This window comes from Hirundo rustica, chromosome 14, assembly GCF_015227805.2.
Source record: "Hirundo rustica isolate bHirRus1 chromosome 14, bHirRus1.pri.v3, whole genome shotgun sequence".
NCBI classification, from domain to species: domain Eukaryota; kingdom Metazoa; phylum Chordata; class Aves; order Passeriformes; family Hirundinidae; genus Hirundo; species Hirundo rustica.
The window spans coordinates 4819337-4837026 of record NC_053463.1 but is presented as its reverse complement, the minus strand read 5'-3'; the positions used below and the strand labels follow the sequence as shown (position 1 = coordinate 4837026).

Genomic DNA, 17690 nt, shown 5'->3' with positions numbered 1-17690 from the left:
GCCTTAGCTTCTGTCTTCTTTTCAAATATTCTGAAGGTATCGATTACTTTATTTCTCTTAAACACATTTCAGTGTTGGAGAGGGAAACCAGCATATTACTCATTTGCTGCAGTGCTTTATTTTTAAAAAGGTTTTGTTTCTTGCTGTGATGACTGTCCGAGGTCTTTGTCAATTTTTCCTTGCTATTGTTTATCAGAATTGCTGTAGTTTGTGAAAAGACAGGCTTTGGCTATGCTGCCTTTCTGTTAGAAGCTATAAATATCAAAACATTAAATAGTAAGGCACTGGTTTGAAATTTCTACTAAAAGGCTGTCAAAAAAAAAATCTTAAAAATATTTGAGAAGGAAATAACACCCCCCCCCCCCAAAATTTACAAAATGTCTGTCATCATGAGAGTATCATCCTGAGATGGTCAAATATAAGCTATTCTTTCCATCTAAATAAATGGGTTGTATTAAAAAAAATGACATGGAACATCTTTGGCCAAGTGCAGTAACAATAATAACCAAGTGTGCTTTATTGCAAGGAAGAAATGTTACCACTCCAATTACCCCATAAAGGAGATTTGAAAAAGTCCTAATAGGAAGCAGTTTAAGCGTGGCTGTGAAGTTTTTATTTCAAAACTAGATGTAATCAGTTACCAATAATACACGGTACATCTTAATTACTGGCTGAAGTACATGAAATCTCCAGGGGGCCTGTCTGCACTGGTGTTTAGGGACATATTATAACTCAAGGTAATTGAATAGCAATTAACTAGAGTTAATGAACGTGCGTTCTTGGGAAGACACACAACAGTTAATGGATCAACCCGGAATGAACCACAATTAAACACACACCCGTTTGTTTTGCTGAAGAAGCGTCTACTGAATGTCCACACCAGGATACCTGAGGCCATTCGTTAATTTGAATTAATAGGCATTCATCTCTACATTCCAAGTGAAAGGCACTCTGTAGGTAGTGCAAGGACAGCTGTTGATGTTTCATGGCTACACCAATTAAAAATATTGCCCCTGTTAACCATGCCCCTATTAACCAAGCTTTTCTTAACTGTGGGTCTTTAAAACAACGTGAGCAATAAACAGGAATTTGAAGTCTATGAGGTGGAATTCATGTTGCATTAGAGAACTAATTGAACTAAACTGGAGACTGGCTTTCACCAAAATTTCATGCAATGGGGAGGAGAAAGGCCATTTCAGCAGTGCCTGTGCTCCCCTTTTCCCTGTCAGCTTCTTCCAGATTTGGCTACAGGCAGCAGCTAACCACTGAATCAGGGCCTGCATCAATCAGTTGAAAGAGAAACTGATTGGCAAGTGTTTTCTCTTTGTTCTGAAAATAAAAGGTTGTTTTATGCAAAATTCCTTGGGTGATTATAGATAAGATTTTTCTTGGAACTTGAAGAACACAAATATTTGAACGCAGTCCCAAACGCTGCTAGGAGCCAAAACACGGAGAGCTCGCAGATTTAAGTGACTCTTTCTGAAAGATTTATAGAGAGCTTAACAAGACACTAATAATGTACAAATTCAATAGCCAGAGGAAAATTTAAAAAGTAAATGTATATGTAAGTTGTTTGCATTATCCAGAAGTTAAGTAAACAAGATTGTATCTTTCAGTGATTTAGGAATCTCTGCCTTACTCCAACAAACAAGAGATTCCTTACAAAGCCAGCATAAGGTCCAGCAGAAAAAAGAGGCATTAAGAACTAGATACTATGCAGGCAAAGAAGTTATTTTTTGGTGATATGGCAGAGAGGAGGTCAGTTCATTCAGTGTGCATGAGAAACTGCTGCAAGATTCCTCTCAAAGTCTGGTGCACCCACAGGTCGGGCTTGTTTCTTCAGTGATGGCTGCATTTGCTCTTCATAACCTTTTTTAAGTAAAATGTGGTTTCACTGGGAAAGGCCAGCGGGTCGTGAAACGATGGCTGGGGACCTGCAGGAAACGAAACAGCTGTGGGTAAATCTGTAGCGTTGTGCAGTGCAGTTTTACGTGTGTCACTTCCCCAGGTCCCAGTGGAGTGTGGCACTGATGGAGCTCGTGGTGCCTCCTCCAGCTCCTGCACCCTGGGGCTGTCTGGGGAGCTCTGGGGGCCACCCAGTGCCAGCTGCCCAAGCCCTTGGGACGTGTCCAAACTCATCCTGGAGAGCCTGAGAGCCCTGTGTGGCCGTGGGGAGGGTGTGCCTGAGGTCCCTGAAGGGGCTCCCACCATCTCTCCATTCCACACCCCTGCAAAGCTTCTGTGGCAAGTTCTGGCTGGAAGGATCCATCCAAAAGTGCAGAAATGTGGACTCGGTTCCTCTTGATCCACGAATTTTGGTGTGGAAAAAATAATCTCTTAGCAGAGTACTTTTGTGTCACGGTAAACAAAGTAGTTCAGAGGTGGCAAAGTTTTGTTTAAGGTGACCTTGGCTTCTCTTTGGGACTTTAACCTGCTTTAAAAAAAAAAAAAAAAGACAAAAGTTCCAAATTAAATTTTGTGATAAATTAACGCAATTAATGTGTTTCATTTCAGCTACCTGCATGTCATTCAGGGAGCTGTCTCGAAAGAGACAAATTAATTACTAATAAGAATTTCATACCCTGCTATTTTCTCTATTTACTGAAGTTACTTTCCAACGCTTTTCCAGAAATACTTAGTCTGATATTTAACAAGTGAAGCTATTATTATCTTAAATTACATAAGATTTTCTTGCCTCATGGTTGTGATAGAGGAGGATGAAAGTTAAAAAAACCCTTTAGCAGGACTTGAACAAACTCACTGTAGGATTTCAGAGTGGATATGGAAAAGTTGAACAAGGTGAGACAAAAAAAAAAAAAAAAAATTGAGATCAGAGAAATGCTGAATGAGGGAGGGTTTGAGTCTGAGATTATATTTTTGGCTTTGCGTAGCCTCGCTGTAACTTTCAATATTACTGTGAAATATTTGCCCTAAACACATCAATAAGCTTTGAAAATACAGGTTGTTAATGAGTTGCAGCTGAATCCCAATTTTCTTTCTGTTTATTTTTTTTGAGTAGTAGGAATACTCCCTGTGTCTATATAATTAGTGTTTTAATGTTTGTTTTCCTTCAGTAGAGTCTGTCTTTTGAGATATTCCTTTGGTTCTTTCATCGTTTCACAAAAATTAAAATTCTGCCCAAAATAACTCAAACTGTCCTTAAGTTATATACAGAGGATTTTCAGCTCCAAAACAGATCTTTTCAAGCTTATTCTTAGAAAAAAGTCTTTCAAGTTACAAAGTCTTCTGCTGCCGCTTTATAAGAATAGTAGTTTGTTGGGTTTTTTTTTTTTCTTTTTTAAAATATTTTACTTTGGAAAGGATGCTGTTGACCATGAGGAAATATTTAACCAAGCCTTCCATTTAATAGAAATACACTGTATTTAGGCAATGTCTTGCTTTTTTAAGAAATTCTAGGCCTTCTGACAAAGTCGTGCGACATTTTGACCCACAGCATTTGCTGCTTGCATTTGGTAACAAATGTTGGGAGTAAACATTATGACATAATCTCTAAGCATTAGATGAATAAACATGGTTTTCTCAGGAATGTCTCCTACAGCCTACAGCAACTTAGAATGCTAATTAAAGTAAGAATTTTTTGTCAGGCATTTCATAATTTAGAAATTGTTTGAAAAAGCAGAGAGCATTCCATAGGAATGCATTCTGGTGAGGTGGTCCCATTCCCCGTTTTAGATATTTATTCCCCATTTTAGATTTTTTGTATTTTTGAGGATTTCCTAGAGATATGCAGTGGATTGCACTGGTTGCCAAGATTGCTTATGTCTTTAAGACCCCACCAATAACTGAAAGGAAGAAATCAGATTTTATTTTTTTTTCATACACCTTGAGTGGGAGAAGAGCCCCATGGTGTGTAGCCATAGCTATGAACTCTACATTTTTTACAGTGTCGACAAAGACAAGACTAGAAGGAACCAATTAGAATAATTAACATTTGCACTAGTACTTCTGCCTTGATGACAAGTCACTGACCACATTTAGCAGAGTTACTCTAATTAATAGTCCCATTCAGGAAGGATATTTATAGGTGCAGTATTTTACCCAGCCATGTAAGGACTTCACAAGGTATCCGACAGCTGGCTTTGAGTAATACATTCAAAAGCATATCCCCAGTAATCCATCTCAATTCCTCGTTTATTACCTCTGCAGCTTTCTAGCACTTTTGTCAATAAGATATTGCTTCCAGCAGTTAGACTTTATTCTTACATTAATATCCCAAATTTATCATGGGGTTCTGAATTTCCTCTGGTCACCAGAATGTCCCACTGAGCCATTTAAGCTCCCTGAAACTCCCTTCTTTATCGGTAGCCTGGGAAAAATATTTATTTGCCCTCTATCCCTGAGTGTTTTGATATTAAATTCACTGACGTTTTCAGGTATGTCAGCCAGGAAAGCCAGAACAAGGGAGAAGAATATTGTTCAGGATTTAGGTGGATGCTGTGTCCTGGGCAGGGCTGCAGATGTGCAGAGAGGGACTGAAATCTCCTGGCTTCAAGCAGGCTGAAGGCAAGGTCTGGATGCTCACCAAAGGACAGCCAAAGGGAAATACAAGCTAGCCTGGGCATGTTTGACTCTGTGTTTTTGTTTTCTAATGGATAAAAGTTCCTTCTCCAGCAGTTTTGGTCCCTAACCAAATGCAGCGGTTGGCGATGATGTGTCATAATCCCCCAGAGGTCCTTTTTTATGGAAAGAAATATCTTATTCAGGCAGCAACAAGCACAGGCTGCCAAAACAGCCAAAAAGCTGTAAGGAAAGTTTGGGTTCCCCTCAGAGGCCCGACCGGAACACGATGGAGAGCTGAGCCGCCTCTTGCCAGCCCCACTGTGCCTGCAGAGAGCTGTGGGAGGAGCATCCCCGTGACCTCCCAGCCAGCAGCACTGGCTGACCGAAAACATTTCACCAAGTTCATTCTTTTAATGTTAATTTAGCATTTTTTGACTCAGCCTGATGCTGTCTCCCATCTCCCTGCCTGTGAACGTGCCGAGCACCGGGGCTGCCCTGTGGGCTGCGTCCTCCTCCTGTGCTGGTTTGTTTATTTTCTTTGCGGAGGTCCCAGGGACCGTAACCAGGGGCTTCTGCCAAAGCTTGCAGACACACACTGGAGAATGCAACGTGTTTAAATTGCTGGTGTGATGTGCTCTGCTCAGCCTTGCTCATTCTGCCAGGCTGGAGGGGAGGGAGCATCGCTTCTGACTCGTGAGGGTGTTGCTGCTAGGCTGTGCCCAGGAATTGCATTTGGCCTGCAGGAATGCTCAAAGGAAATCCAGATCTGAGACACTTCATATTTATTTCAAAAGATTTTGTGATTTTGGTGCTGCTGAAAAAGGTTCTTTAAGCTGAGGTGAGGTTGTATGCAGTGGATAAATTAATAACTATGCAGGTTGTGAGTCACTGCATTTGTTTCTGCTTGTGTCATGTTTCAGAAGGGAGCAGAATGAGGAGGAAATGCTAATATCCCCAAAGAAGACATATTTCTGCAATGAAGAGCACACAGAGCTGTGCTCTCCAAAGGCCATAGTACAGTAAGAGCAATCACTCCCTTGTGGCTTTAAGACCCTCTGTTTTAAAAAAGTATTTTAAAAAGCTGCTGTCTCTTGCTGTGTTGTCACTCGCTGATGCCAGCTGTATATTTTTGCATGTGATTTTTGGCTATTTCAGGTAACCACCTGACTTTCACACACATAATATTGTACTCCTGAATTCCAAGAGAATCTCTTGGCATCTAGCAAAAGTCCCCTATGACTCAGTCAGCACCCACTCAGTAAATAATTCGAAATTAAAAGCGCCCCACGCATGAGTTCTGGATACAAAATAAAAGCCTTATTGCCTTTATTTTGCTCAGAAAGTAAACAGTGGGGAAATTATCTCGCTGTTGCTTTGCAAATGTACAATCTACCATGATGATAATTTTGGATATTACATTCTGGATTTGGGTTGCTGGCCAGCAAGTTCCAACTCCCCTTGCTGTTTAATCAGCATTGATTTCAGTCTAGTAAACACTTCTGAACGTACATTAGAAAGCTGTGAAGATGACAAAGGGCATTAAGCATAATGCACCTTCTGGCAAGGAGGCAGAGGGATGCAAACTGCAGGGAGATGAGAGAGGAGCTGGAGTCTGAATTACTGGCATTTGAAAGTTGCTAAAATTACCCTGTTGTTTCTCAGGAGCAGGATATTTATAGTTTCTCAGCTGCAGCGCTGTCACACAGCAGGGTGTGAGACAGACTTTGGTTGTGCCTCCCCTGGCACAGTTTTCTCGTGTGACTGACGGTGGGCACATGACTGCGTGCCTCAGTTTCCCCTTTGAAGGGAACCTGGTCTAGGGGGGGTTGAAATGAGATGATGTTTAGGATCCCTTCCAGCCCAAACCATTATTTCCATCAGTGATTTCCTCCTGCTGCTCCAGGGCCAGGTACCAGGCGCGTGTAAATCCACGGAGCAGTTTTACATCAATAGCTGCATTCCACGGATCAGATCTCGTTCTTTGCCCACCATTCATGGTGGTGAGGGGCTCTAAACATACTCTTATATTTTCCTCTATGAATAATTATTTACTGGCAATTGTTCAAAAAGCAACAGAAGCAATATCCTTATTTCAGCCTCTCTAGGAGCAGCACTTTTCCGTTCTCTCATTTCTTTGCCATCCCCAGAGTCTCTCTTGCTAAAAACAATGTCATAGACACATTGTGGATAGGCCTGGAAGACAGTTTAAATTATTTTTCTTTATATTCTGATAGTCAAAGAGTAAAATAATATATTTTTTGTGACAAATACAGCTGTAAAAATTCAGTGGTGGTTCTTTGGCCATGAGGGCAGTTCCTTAACCATGGGACTTTGGATTCCTCTTTAAAAAGAGAATTTGATTTTAAAGGAAATTTCCTTTACCCACCTGTGCAAATAAATTGAGTGTGCTCTATCCCCTGTCTCTTATTGAATGTATGAGTCTTGATTTAAAAAAAAAAATCATTAAAATAATCCCTGAAGTCACTCTGTGTGGATATAGTTGGAATCACATTTTTTTAGATATGCTTTATTTCATTATAACTGTTTATTGGTTTGACTTGCAACCTGTTTCTTTTCTTTTTGAGTCCTTTGAATCCACTTTCAGTGCATTTTGCACTGAGCTCCAGTGCAGCAGCCTAATGTAGGCAACCAGAAAAGATGCCTAAGGCAGCTTAGAGGATGACTTCACCCCCAGCAATGGGTGAGAGGCAATTGCAGGGAGAGATTTGGGTTCTAGATGGACCCTTTTGCCATTTGAAAATATTCCTCCCTGCCCACCCTGCTTCATCCTGGCTTTTGGAAGCAGAGGAGGTTACAGTGGAGCAAATGAAGCAACTGAAAATACACGTTCACATCATGATTGCCCCGCTTTGGAGGCTGGGCTTGCCGTGGCAGGGAGTTTCTCACATAGCTGTGAGCTTTGGGAAGGTCAGTGCAGCTCCAGTCGCTGTCCCCACAGCCTGTACATCCATCTGGGTTTGGGATCATCAAATGTGCCTTAGGGATGGGACTCGTGAGAGTGGGCACAGCTCTGCTGGGTCCCTTCACCTGTGCTTTGAGCTCTCTTGGGTGTTGGTGTGAGTTTTGGAAGGGATTGAAACCACAGCGTGTTTGCATGGGCCTCATCTCTTTGCCCAGAGCTGGTGTTATGCTCTAATTAATGCCCCTGAGTTGTTTTGGCATGTTCACATCAGACAAAAATGACCCAATAATTGGCCCCATTTCTGAGAGCTCACCTTCAGACGCTCCACAGGAGAACTGCTGCTTTCCTCCTTGATCTGCAGCTTCATTGCTGGTAGGGGGAAATGCCAAATCCTGTATTAGTCAGAAAAATCTTACTTCAGAGTGTAAGGACAGAACACAAAAAGGATCCACTAAAATAAAGAAAAAAAAAAATTCCTCTTCTCCCTGGAAACTTCTCTCAGCGCTATAAAGATGAGTGGCTCCAATCAGCCTTGGTGTAACTTGGAGCAGCAATGCCACAGAGGACTTTGTGTCCAAGATCTTTATAGTCTGAAAAAAGAAGTGTTTGTTCTATCCTTCATTTGGTGATTGACAGATTACCATAGTTAAGGAGCATTAGGCCATAATTTATAAGAACTCTCTGCACCCTCTGCATCACATTTCTGTGCTAATTTTATTATTAAACCACTGCATTAGGAGACTTCTTGTTCCTACAAGTATAAAAATCTTTTTTTTCCTCACTTCTGAGTGAGCACAGATTTCTGCAGGATGGGACTTTTCCCTTTTAGTTAGCATAATTATGGTAATGAGCTGGACTGAAAAAGATGGAGAGTTCCAGGGACACATTTGGGATGTGTGTTGATGTTAAGATGTGAAACCTTACTATTTGTGTTGGAGAAAAATAGCAGAAAAGTGCTCGAGAGAAGTTGCTCATTTTATAATGCTGCAGTGCCAAAGTGCTCTGTAACAAGGAATTGGAGGAGTGGAAGCCAAGTTTCCATCTCTTCCCTGCTGTACCAGTGGAAAGGGAAATTATTGCACTAGAGGGGAATTCTGCATACGAGGGCTGAGTTGTAGTAACAATGCTGGGATTCATAATCATTTCCCCAGAAGGTCTGCTAATCTTTTTTCCCTGCAAAATGTATTCTCAGATGGGGTGGCTTAATTCATCGAAATCCTGGTTTTGTGGTGCCACACCTGACCATGCTTTGAATAAACTCACTAGCACTTCGCTTTGGAAGGAAATACCTCCTGCCTAGAGTCATTCCAGCACTATGCAGCAAATCCAGAGCGGAGCTTTCTTCAAGCCCTGGCTGAAGGATTTGTTTAGAAATTGTTCCAACTCAGGTTTGGAATGGTTTTGATGGGTGAGATCTAGTTGCTTTGGTTGGTTGTAACTTATTTGAAACAGTGATTGGAAAACCACATTTGAGCCTGTTCTTCCTGCTCATTAAGACTTCTCTCCTTAACTTCCACTACAGCAAGTTTTCCCTCCATGTGAGCTTTGTGGGGCTCTTCGAGTTCCTTTCCTCAGAAATGGTGTTGGCTCTGGGGAGCACCTGGACAGTGTAGAAGGACCAGAGAGAGGAGGAGGATGCTGTGGGAATGTGCGTGTGGAAATCATCCCTGATGCCATCCCTAATCATGTGAGCCTGATGGGAATGAAACCAAGATGCTCTGCATCAAATCTCATTGCTGTGGCTGGGATGTCCTCTCAGTTCTTGTGCTCTTGTTGTTGTATCCTCTCTTTTTCTGCCTTTGTTTCTGCAGTCATGCAGAGGAGCCCACAAAACCAGGAGTTACCAGTGGAAAGGAAGAGCTCTGAGCTTTGCAAGGGCTTTTTTAGGGCTGAATTTTACTTTAGCCATCATGGTCTGCAGGCAGTTTCTTCTGCTTGCACAAAATTCCTTCAGAAGCTAGAAACCACCTGACTTCCCTGTAGCTGTCACAAATAACTTCATACCCGTGGAGGGAGCTAAAAGTGCCTGCAGAGCTCATACAACTTCAACATCAGCTTGCAGAGGTCTTTTTCCAGTGGGTGACTCCCACAGCTGTTCTGTGTTCATTCCAATCCATGTCTCCTGTGACTGATGGCTGCAGCACCAGAGATTATTTAGAGGTGTCTCCTCTCAGGCTGTCACAGGGTTCTGGATGGGGCTTTCTGCAGGGAGCAGTGAGTTAGCTGATTGCTGCTCTTGCTACATTTATAATGTTGTTTTAGTGCACCACACAGCTGCAGAATTTGAGCTGTGCTTCCCCAGTGTCTCCCTCCTTTCCTGGAGAAGGATTTGCTCTGTCCCACAGTGATCCAAGGCACTTGGGGTCACCTTCCTTCACCCCCTGAAGCCTCAGCACAGATTTTCCTGCCCAGTGCCTATCACCTTTAGAGGCAAATGCTACCAGTAAAGGATCAGACAGGGACAGCTGAGGTCAAGAAGCAGAGGGAGAGGGAGACGATGGCAGTGGTGGACATGAGACCTCACAGTGCAATTCACAGCATAATCCTGGATGTGTGCGCTCAGGGATATGTTCATGTGTGCTGTGTAATGCGACATTGCCTCGGTTTTCTCTGCTGTCCACACAAAGTTGAGGCTGTACATGAGGTCTCAAAGCAAGGTATGCCAGAGGAAGAAGTTTTCACACATTATCTCCTTACTTAGGTTGCTCTGGGCAAAGCTGTGTAACCAGATTTAACTTCATAGGACTGGTGCTGCTGGTAGGTGGCTTCCATAGGAAAATATTGCTGCTGATCCACAGCTGGATACTGGGATCCTTATTAAGATGATGAATTAGCTGAAGAAAATGAGGAGAAGGAGGGAGGGCAGATGCAATTAGAGCAAGTTTGAGGCTGTGAAGAACTGGCAATGATGTGTTCTGTACCTGGAATCTGGAAACATTTAATGTCAAGTCAGAGAGAAAAGGACAGCACAGATATCTTCCCAGGAGGGAGAAAAAAAAATAAAAATGAGGTCACTTGCTTTTGCTGAGGGTTTTTTCCTAACTTTGGATGTATTGAGCTGTGTAATAACTTGCACATATCTGGAAGCAATGCAGAGCACAGCAATCAATAATACAAGCAACGATAATCAGGTGTTTCAGCCATCTGACACAAGCAGTCTCCAGAGATAATTCTCTCCCACAGGACATTGCTGAACATAACTTCAGTTTATTCCTAGCAAAAAAAGATAAATCCTTACCTGCTGTGCAGAGACTAACTTTGCCAACCATTCTCCTGAAAATGGGAAAGGGATGGAAGTGCAGGGAAAACCAGGGAAACACCCACTGGAGCTGGTGGTGGCCAGCAGACAGCTGGAGCAATCTGTCACCTGTCACCAGTGTCCTTAAAATCCTTAGAAAGACCTCAATAAGTAGGAAATTTGTTCAGGAGTGCCAGGAGAACAGAGGAAGTGCAGAAGAGTCGGAGGATGCATTTCATGTTTGTAAAGGACAAAGGATCCTGGCACCAAGGGACACAGGGAATGTGTGTCACCATCACCTTGGCTCCTGGGTAGGTTAAGCTGCAGTGTGAGCCCAGCCTGGTCTCATAGAGCTGCCCATCAATGAGACAGCACTGAAAATTCCCCATCCCTGTGTGGAATCAATGCAGATCAGTGCAGCCAGCCCCAATCCCAGGTACTCATTGCAGAATTATAGATAAGTTTGAGTTGGGAGTGACCTTAAAGACCATTGTGTTCCACCCCTTGCCATGGCAGGGACACCTTCCACTGTCCCAGGCTGCTCCTCCAGCCTGGCCTTGGACACTTCCAGGGATCCAGGGGCATCCACAGCTTCCCTGGGCCCTCTGTGCCAGGGTCTCCCCACTCCCTCAGGGAAGAATTTCTTCCTAATAACTAATCTAAGCCTGATCTCAGTTTTAAGCCTTTACTGCAGCAGTTACATGTCTCTGGTTAGGGTGGCTGGGGTTTTTTCTTATTCTGTTAGCTGGATCTTCCTACTACCAGGCTTGCAATGAAGAAAAAAAACAAACCAAAAAAACCCCCTAAAATTAAAGTCACCCAAATTGTTATAAAAGTAAAAGAAAAAAAGAAACACTAGCTGGGTTTGAGCCACTTGTGTGGTCACACTGGCAACCAAAAGGGAGCTTTGGTGATCAGACACCATCAGTGCTGAGCTCTTCCCCTAACAGTGATACCATCCTTCATAATTGGCCGTAAAAATGAGATGCTTCTCAAGCTACTAAAATCCAAAATTCCTTTCCCATTCAGCATCACCAAAATGACATATATGTTGTTCAGGATTGCTGTCCCCTTTCAACCCAGGGCAGTCAGCAATAGCATATAAATTTTTATGCCTGTCCAGTACAAGGCACTGCATAAAAGAGAGAGAGGGCATAAATGATGTAATTGATGTGAAAGTTTTTGCCATGCCCTCCCAAAAAGGACAGCAGTTCAAAGCAGGTGGTGATGGAAGGTTCCCAACTCTGTGCCTCCAGTTTGGAGCTTGTCTTCTGGGAGCTCCCACAAACCTGACTTGTGCCTGCACTATAAAGTCATTCACTCTGCTGAGGAGTCTGTTAGTAAAAAGGAGAGAAACAGTGATTTTCAGATGGCAGAGTATGAAATAATCAATACCTCTCCTTATTCACAAGCAGAAGAGTGGCAGATAAGGATATATACCAATCACAGACACAGTGTTTAATAAAACATCTTGGTCTTTGTCACTCCAGGCATTTTTCTGCTACGTTTTATAGGTCACAGTCCATGAAATTTCATAGGAACTTTCATATCTATTCTCTGTAGCAGAATATGACATTTATTTGTTATTAAACCATATAATTTAGGGAGAATGAAGATACTTTACCCAAAACAACACGTGAAGTGGTCTTTCCAACAATGATTTCTCTCTAATGTATCTGTATTTAGGGACCTCTATATAATCCTGCAAGCCTCTTATTTTTTTTCTAATGGGAAATAATAGAGGAATATCATTTTATAGTGATTGTATGATAAGAGGCCAAGATACTTGTAAAACTCAGGGTACAACCTTTGCTTGTTTTTTTTTACCTGCTGACCCAGACTCTCACCACAAAAATCTGTCAGCTTTAATGATGAGATACATGACAGTGCTAAGCATCGATCCACTCCCAAACACCAGGAGCTTGAGGGAGGATGTGTGCTGGGCACAGCTTTTATTGTTTCTGGCAGATGCAGGAGGAGGGAAAGGTGAGAGGGGGGTGGAGGTTGAGATTGAGATTTGATTGTTTTTTTCTCAGAGGCTGAGAAAAAAGCATGGGGAAATGCCCTTTTTTCTCTCCAATCCAATGGGATTGTAAGAGGATACACCAACTTTGATTAATCAAATGTGTCCTTGGTGTTCTAGTTGTAGTACATTGTCCCATAGGCCTGATACACACACGTCTTTTGGGGTGTGTAGGACCTGCTGCTGTCAGCTAAACTTCCCCTATGTAGGTTTTTAATATGTAAAAATCCTTTGGACCACACTTGGGAGACAAAGGGTGAAGGAGAGAAAGACAAACACACAAGAGCAGAGCAGAGTGGGGTTCTGGATCTGTGTCAGTGCTCACAACAGAACAGAGCTGTCAGTCACCGAAATTCCTGGTTTGCCACAGCTTCAGCGGTGGCTTGACAAGTCCCTTTGTATCCCTAGGGCCACGTTACTGGAGAAGTATTGCCCACCCCAGCTGAGAAGCAAGCCCTGGAGGGGTCAGCATTGCCTGTCCACGGAGATGGTGCTTCCTGCAGCTGGTGGGGCACAGAGCAGCTTCCCTGACCTGCAAATTTCTTAATAAAACCAGAGAAGATGCTGCTCTCTGAAAGCCCTCGGGGCTTGTAACCTTACTGAGCTAGTCTGTTTTGGGGGAAAAAAAAAACCAAATTGTAGAGATATTTTAGCAGCCCAAAACGTGTGAGGGCCTGCAGATAGCTGTAATAATTCCCGCTCGAATCGCGAAGCACACCGCTATCAAAATTTAATCTGGGCTTTTTGGTGCATAATCATATTTCACTCATTTTCCTCCATACTTTTGCTTGAGATAAATGAACACCTTCTGTGCCACCACCAACCCAGAATTCATAGGCCAATATTTTACACCCAGAGCCAAGAAATCTGGGGAGCGGCGTTTTACGACCCATCTCAATAGCATTTCCAGCATCTGTCTCTCAAATTTGCCTACAGCCTTCGGTTCAAAATGAGATGACAGCGGTCACTTCGTCAACCAGCATCACCTTTGTTCACGAGACACCAGGATCTGGCAAGAACAATCTTTACTTGGCAGGGAACTACCTGGGAATGGCATTTCTTGGAACGGGAGAACCTCTGGCAGGTGACCAGTGTTGCTGCTGAGCCATGTGATGTCTCTGATTTTCATCCCTCCAAATTCAGGCCTTTTGGCAGCAGTTCATGGAAATCTGTCTGGGTTAGATCTCCACTCTCTTGGAGAGACACTGATTCCTTGTGCGGGGCTGGAGGTGCTCTCGCAGTGGGAGGAAGAGGAAGTAGACAGATGGGAAGTAGACAATGAATTCATTTTTGCATCTGGATTGGAAAGCATGCTAGCTGTATATCCAAATACACGTGGTTTCCCTGGGTTTTCCTGGCCTCCTCTTGATCTTTTTTATGCCTTCTACCCAAGTGCATTCCCCTTTCCTATAAAATCCCCAAAACAGCTGTGAGTTAGACGTGGAAGTGCTAGCGGATCACCAGCATCTCCAATCCTGGTGGTTTCAGTTTCTTGCTAAAAGGTATTCTTCAAACCATCTTTTTTTCTCAGAAAAGAACAGTTTACGTCAATCCTTGCAAACTTTGACAATCACCCTGAACCTTGGAAATAATACCTTACATTTGGTTTTGATTATAGATGTACCTGTGCAATCCCCTACCCACGCTGTTTCTTACACACCCTTTCGAAGCAATTATAGCCTAAATTAAGGTAAATCCCTCATCTTAATAAAAGTTAGAACTTTCATGTGTCAGAGGTGAAATACATTTTGCTACAGTTCTCCTCTGTGTATCTGTGCAGATTTTAATCACACACTCTTTACAGGGATTTGCTATGAATGAGCAGGTATATTATTATATTATAAAGGCAGGCAGTGAATATTACAGTGAATAGTTTCCTGTTAACACAGAGCATCACTGCCTCTCTGTGAGCAGAGAATGACTTAGCTTAAAGGAACATCTTTCATCTGTGTAAATGGTTTACTGGGGGGCACTGCAGATGGTTCTGAATAGAAATATTTTTTTCACAGTAACTGAGCTACAACGATAACATAAGTAATTGCATTCTCTAGTGCCTCCCAGTGCTATGCATGTTATCTTCAATGGAAAAAAAAATCAGCTATTGGCAGCCTGGTGAATTTAGTAATTGTAACTGATGGGGTTGTTTCTTTTTGCCTGTCTTTCAGGATGGAATGGGGAACCTGAGGATCACGGAGAAGGGTCTGAAGCTTGAAGGAGATTCAGAATTCTTGAAACCTCTCTACGCCAAAGAAATCCGATCAAGACCAGTAAGTTTTTGGGAAAGGAATAAGCTTGTTTCTGTAGCCCTAACAGAAAGGAACCATGAAGTGGCAGGGTGATGTGGTTACTGGATAAATTGCTTTGGCCACTGGCCTCTCCATACAGATGCAGTTTGGGGAGAGAGGCTTTGAGGACTTCATCCAGTCTTGCATCCTCTGGGCGGTTCAAAGGTTGATACCATGGCTCTGGTCTGTGTAAGCCACAGTTAAAACTCTTCCAGGACCTCTGAGGTTTCACAGTCTTTGCTTTCTTTTGAGGTAAATCCTAAACAACCCTCAACTGGAGGATCTCTTAGTTCTGAGGCAGAGGGATGTCTGGCAGTTCTGAAATCTCGCTCACTTTTGACCAGTCACAGCTTTTCTGGGTAGCAGAGAGGTGGTGCCTTGGCACAAGGGCCTGATCTGTTGTTCATTAGCACAATGAACCCACATTATGTGCTCAATCCTATTTCATGTTGGTTTAAAATTATGTGCAGTTAAAATTCAACGCTGCTAAGAGTGACTGCTTGTCAAAAGTGGCAAGAATGTTAACTACTGGAAATAAGAAAGAACCCAAGGGTGATTGAAATAACATTTTCATAGCAGCACTTTGCTGGCTGTTGGTGATTTTTGGTCTTTCTAATGCAATCCAATGTGTCCTGAGCAGCTTTAAAATAACTGAAACAACTACAGAGTTTCCAGGATCTGTGTCAGAAGATATCATCTGTCTGGTTTCCAATCTAAAGTGTTAATTTGAGTCAGATACCAGCCTTCCCTTTTGATAACAATGGCAGATAGCTAATTAAATAAACTTAACATCCTTTGATCTTAGCATTTCAGTGCTCTTGTAGAAATTGGAACTTGGAGCATAATGAACAAAACAGCCAATATGATACCCCATTTAATTAAGAAGGGTTGTAACCTTTGTAAGATGGCTAGGAATTGATTTGAACAAGCATAATCATTCAGGAAGAAAACTTAATAAGAAAACCTTCATATCTGTAAATGCTTTCAGCCCTGAATTAAAACGGAACCTGTAAAACCTTACATGTCGTTCACCTTTTAGTATAAAATATGTGGGAACCAGGTGCAGCAGTTGGTTTGATAAATAGACTGACAAATCACTACCTACATTTCTTTTTCTCTAGTTACATTGATGGAAATAATATTTGATTGCTAAGAGAAGTGGAACTACCTCTTGCTACTGGGGGTTTGCTGTTTTCATATTATCATATTGATCTACATTTTAATACGTCAGGGGGTGCAAAAGGTGTCCCTTTCCTCAGGCTGTGAAAATAATTTCCACACCATTGACAGATTACTGAGTGCAAGGAACGAGCAGTGTGAGGTGAGGCCTGTGTGTGTTCTTGCTTTATCCCCCATCCAGGATTATTTCTGCTGTGAGCTGGAGGAGGATGTAGCTGCCAGCCAGGTCTGATCTGCAGTCTGGGGAGCTGGAGCATCCCTGCTGGCTTCAGTAGATGAGTCCTGGAAACTGTGTTAACCACAGAGTTCCACAAACCATGCACATTGTTCCTCTGGCTGTTGGAATGCACTGGAATAGCCTGTGCTGGCTTTTGGGTTGTTCGTGGTAACCCTGGAATTGTTTTTGGGCTGGGGGCAGCAGCTGAGATCTTACTGCATTCAGACAACTTCTGCTTTCTTGTGCTGTGTGTGAATTTAGCCCCTTGAAAGCAAATGAAAGGAATGCAGTCAGTCAAAGGTTTATAGTCACAGAATATTTTAAAAATATTGTTAAATAATCAACACTCCATATTTTTAAAGAACAGTAGTAAGACCCAGAGCTGTCTTGGAGGGAAGCGTGGTAGCAGTTCCTGAACCTGATGAATATTGTTAAAATAAAGTGCTAAATTCAGAGCTCAGTAACAGATGAACATCCATACTAATTCTAGAGTGATCTTCTCTGGGTTTTCAGAAGTGCATTATGCAGCTTTAAATATGTGAAGAGTAACAGAAACAAATATGACAAATAAAGTAAAGACATAGTAAAGAGCATCCCAGAAATAATCTGACATATACAGTTTTTCATATGTTTAATTAAACAACCTGAGAGATGTGTACAGTAATAAACAATGGTTTCATATAGTCTCCAAAGACTTTTAGATGCTGGTTATTTATAGAAGAATTTAGTTTATTTTTCTTTTTATAAACTCAACAAATTTAACTTGAGTATTGTTCTGTGCAGTGGGTGAAGGAGCATTGCTGCTGCCTGGAAAGGGCAGGGAAAAATCACTTTTCATGTGATTCATGTGATTCAGTGGCTGCAGTCCCATGAGATCTATGCCCTGGGTTTCCCCACTCGTGTCTCCGTGGTGCTGCTCCCCCATGTGCTGCAAAGCTGCTCACAGAGCTGGGAAATCCCTGACAGAGTATCTCCAAAATGGGAATTGTGATTATTCTTGAAAGCCTGAATTTGTCACTGGTGCCTCTTCTTCTCTGCTGCCTCTCTTGAATCCCAGGAAGTTGGTAATTAAAATTACACACAGACTTGATTTCCTAGGAGCTCTGCCTTTAATGATAGTTTTGGATTTCCACTTAAAAGTGGATTTCTTTTTCAAATTGATTTGGCTGGAAGGGAAGATCAAGGGTCAGAGAGGAGGAAAAGCCCTCAAATGTCATCCCAAGAGACTGCTGGGTGTGCACCTCTGAGCTTCTGTAGTCTGTGCCTTAAGAGCCCTGCTAGGTCCTGCTCCCTGCATCACCTTA

The 17690-nt window shown here is 42.5% G+C and overlaps 1 protein-coding gene across 10 annotated transcripts in view; it reads left to right on the top strand.

Moving 5' to 3' along the window:
* SGCD (sarcoglycan delta) overlaps positions 1 to 17690 on the top strand; it is a 497197-nt gene that overhangs the window by 405079 nt on the left and 74428 nt on the right. For all 10 annotated transcript variants that reach the window (XM_058422461.1, XM_058422456.1, XM_040078046.2 and 7 more), the window contains one exon: positions 14871 to 14972. In XM_058422461.1, the coding sequence (XP_058278444.1) occupies positions 14871 to 14972 (102 nt within the window). The remainder of the gene's footprint in view (positions 1 to 14870; positions 14973 to 17690) is intronic.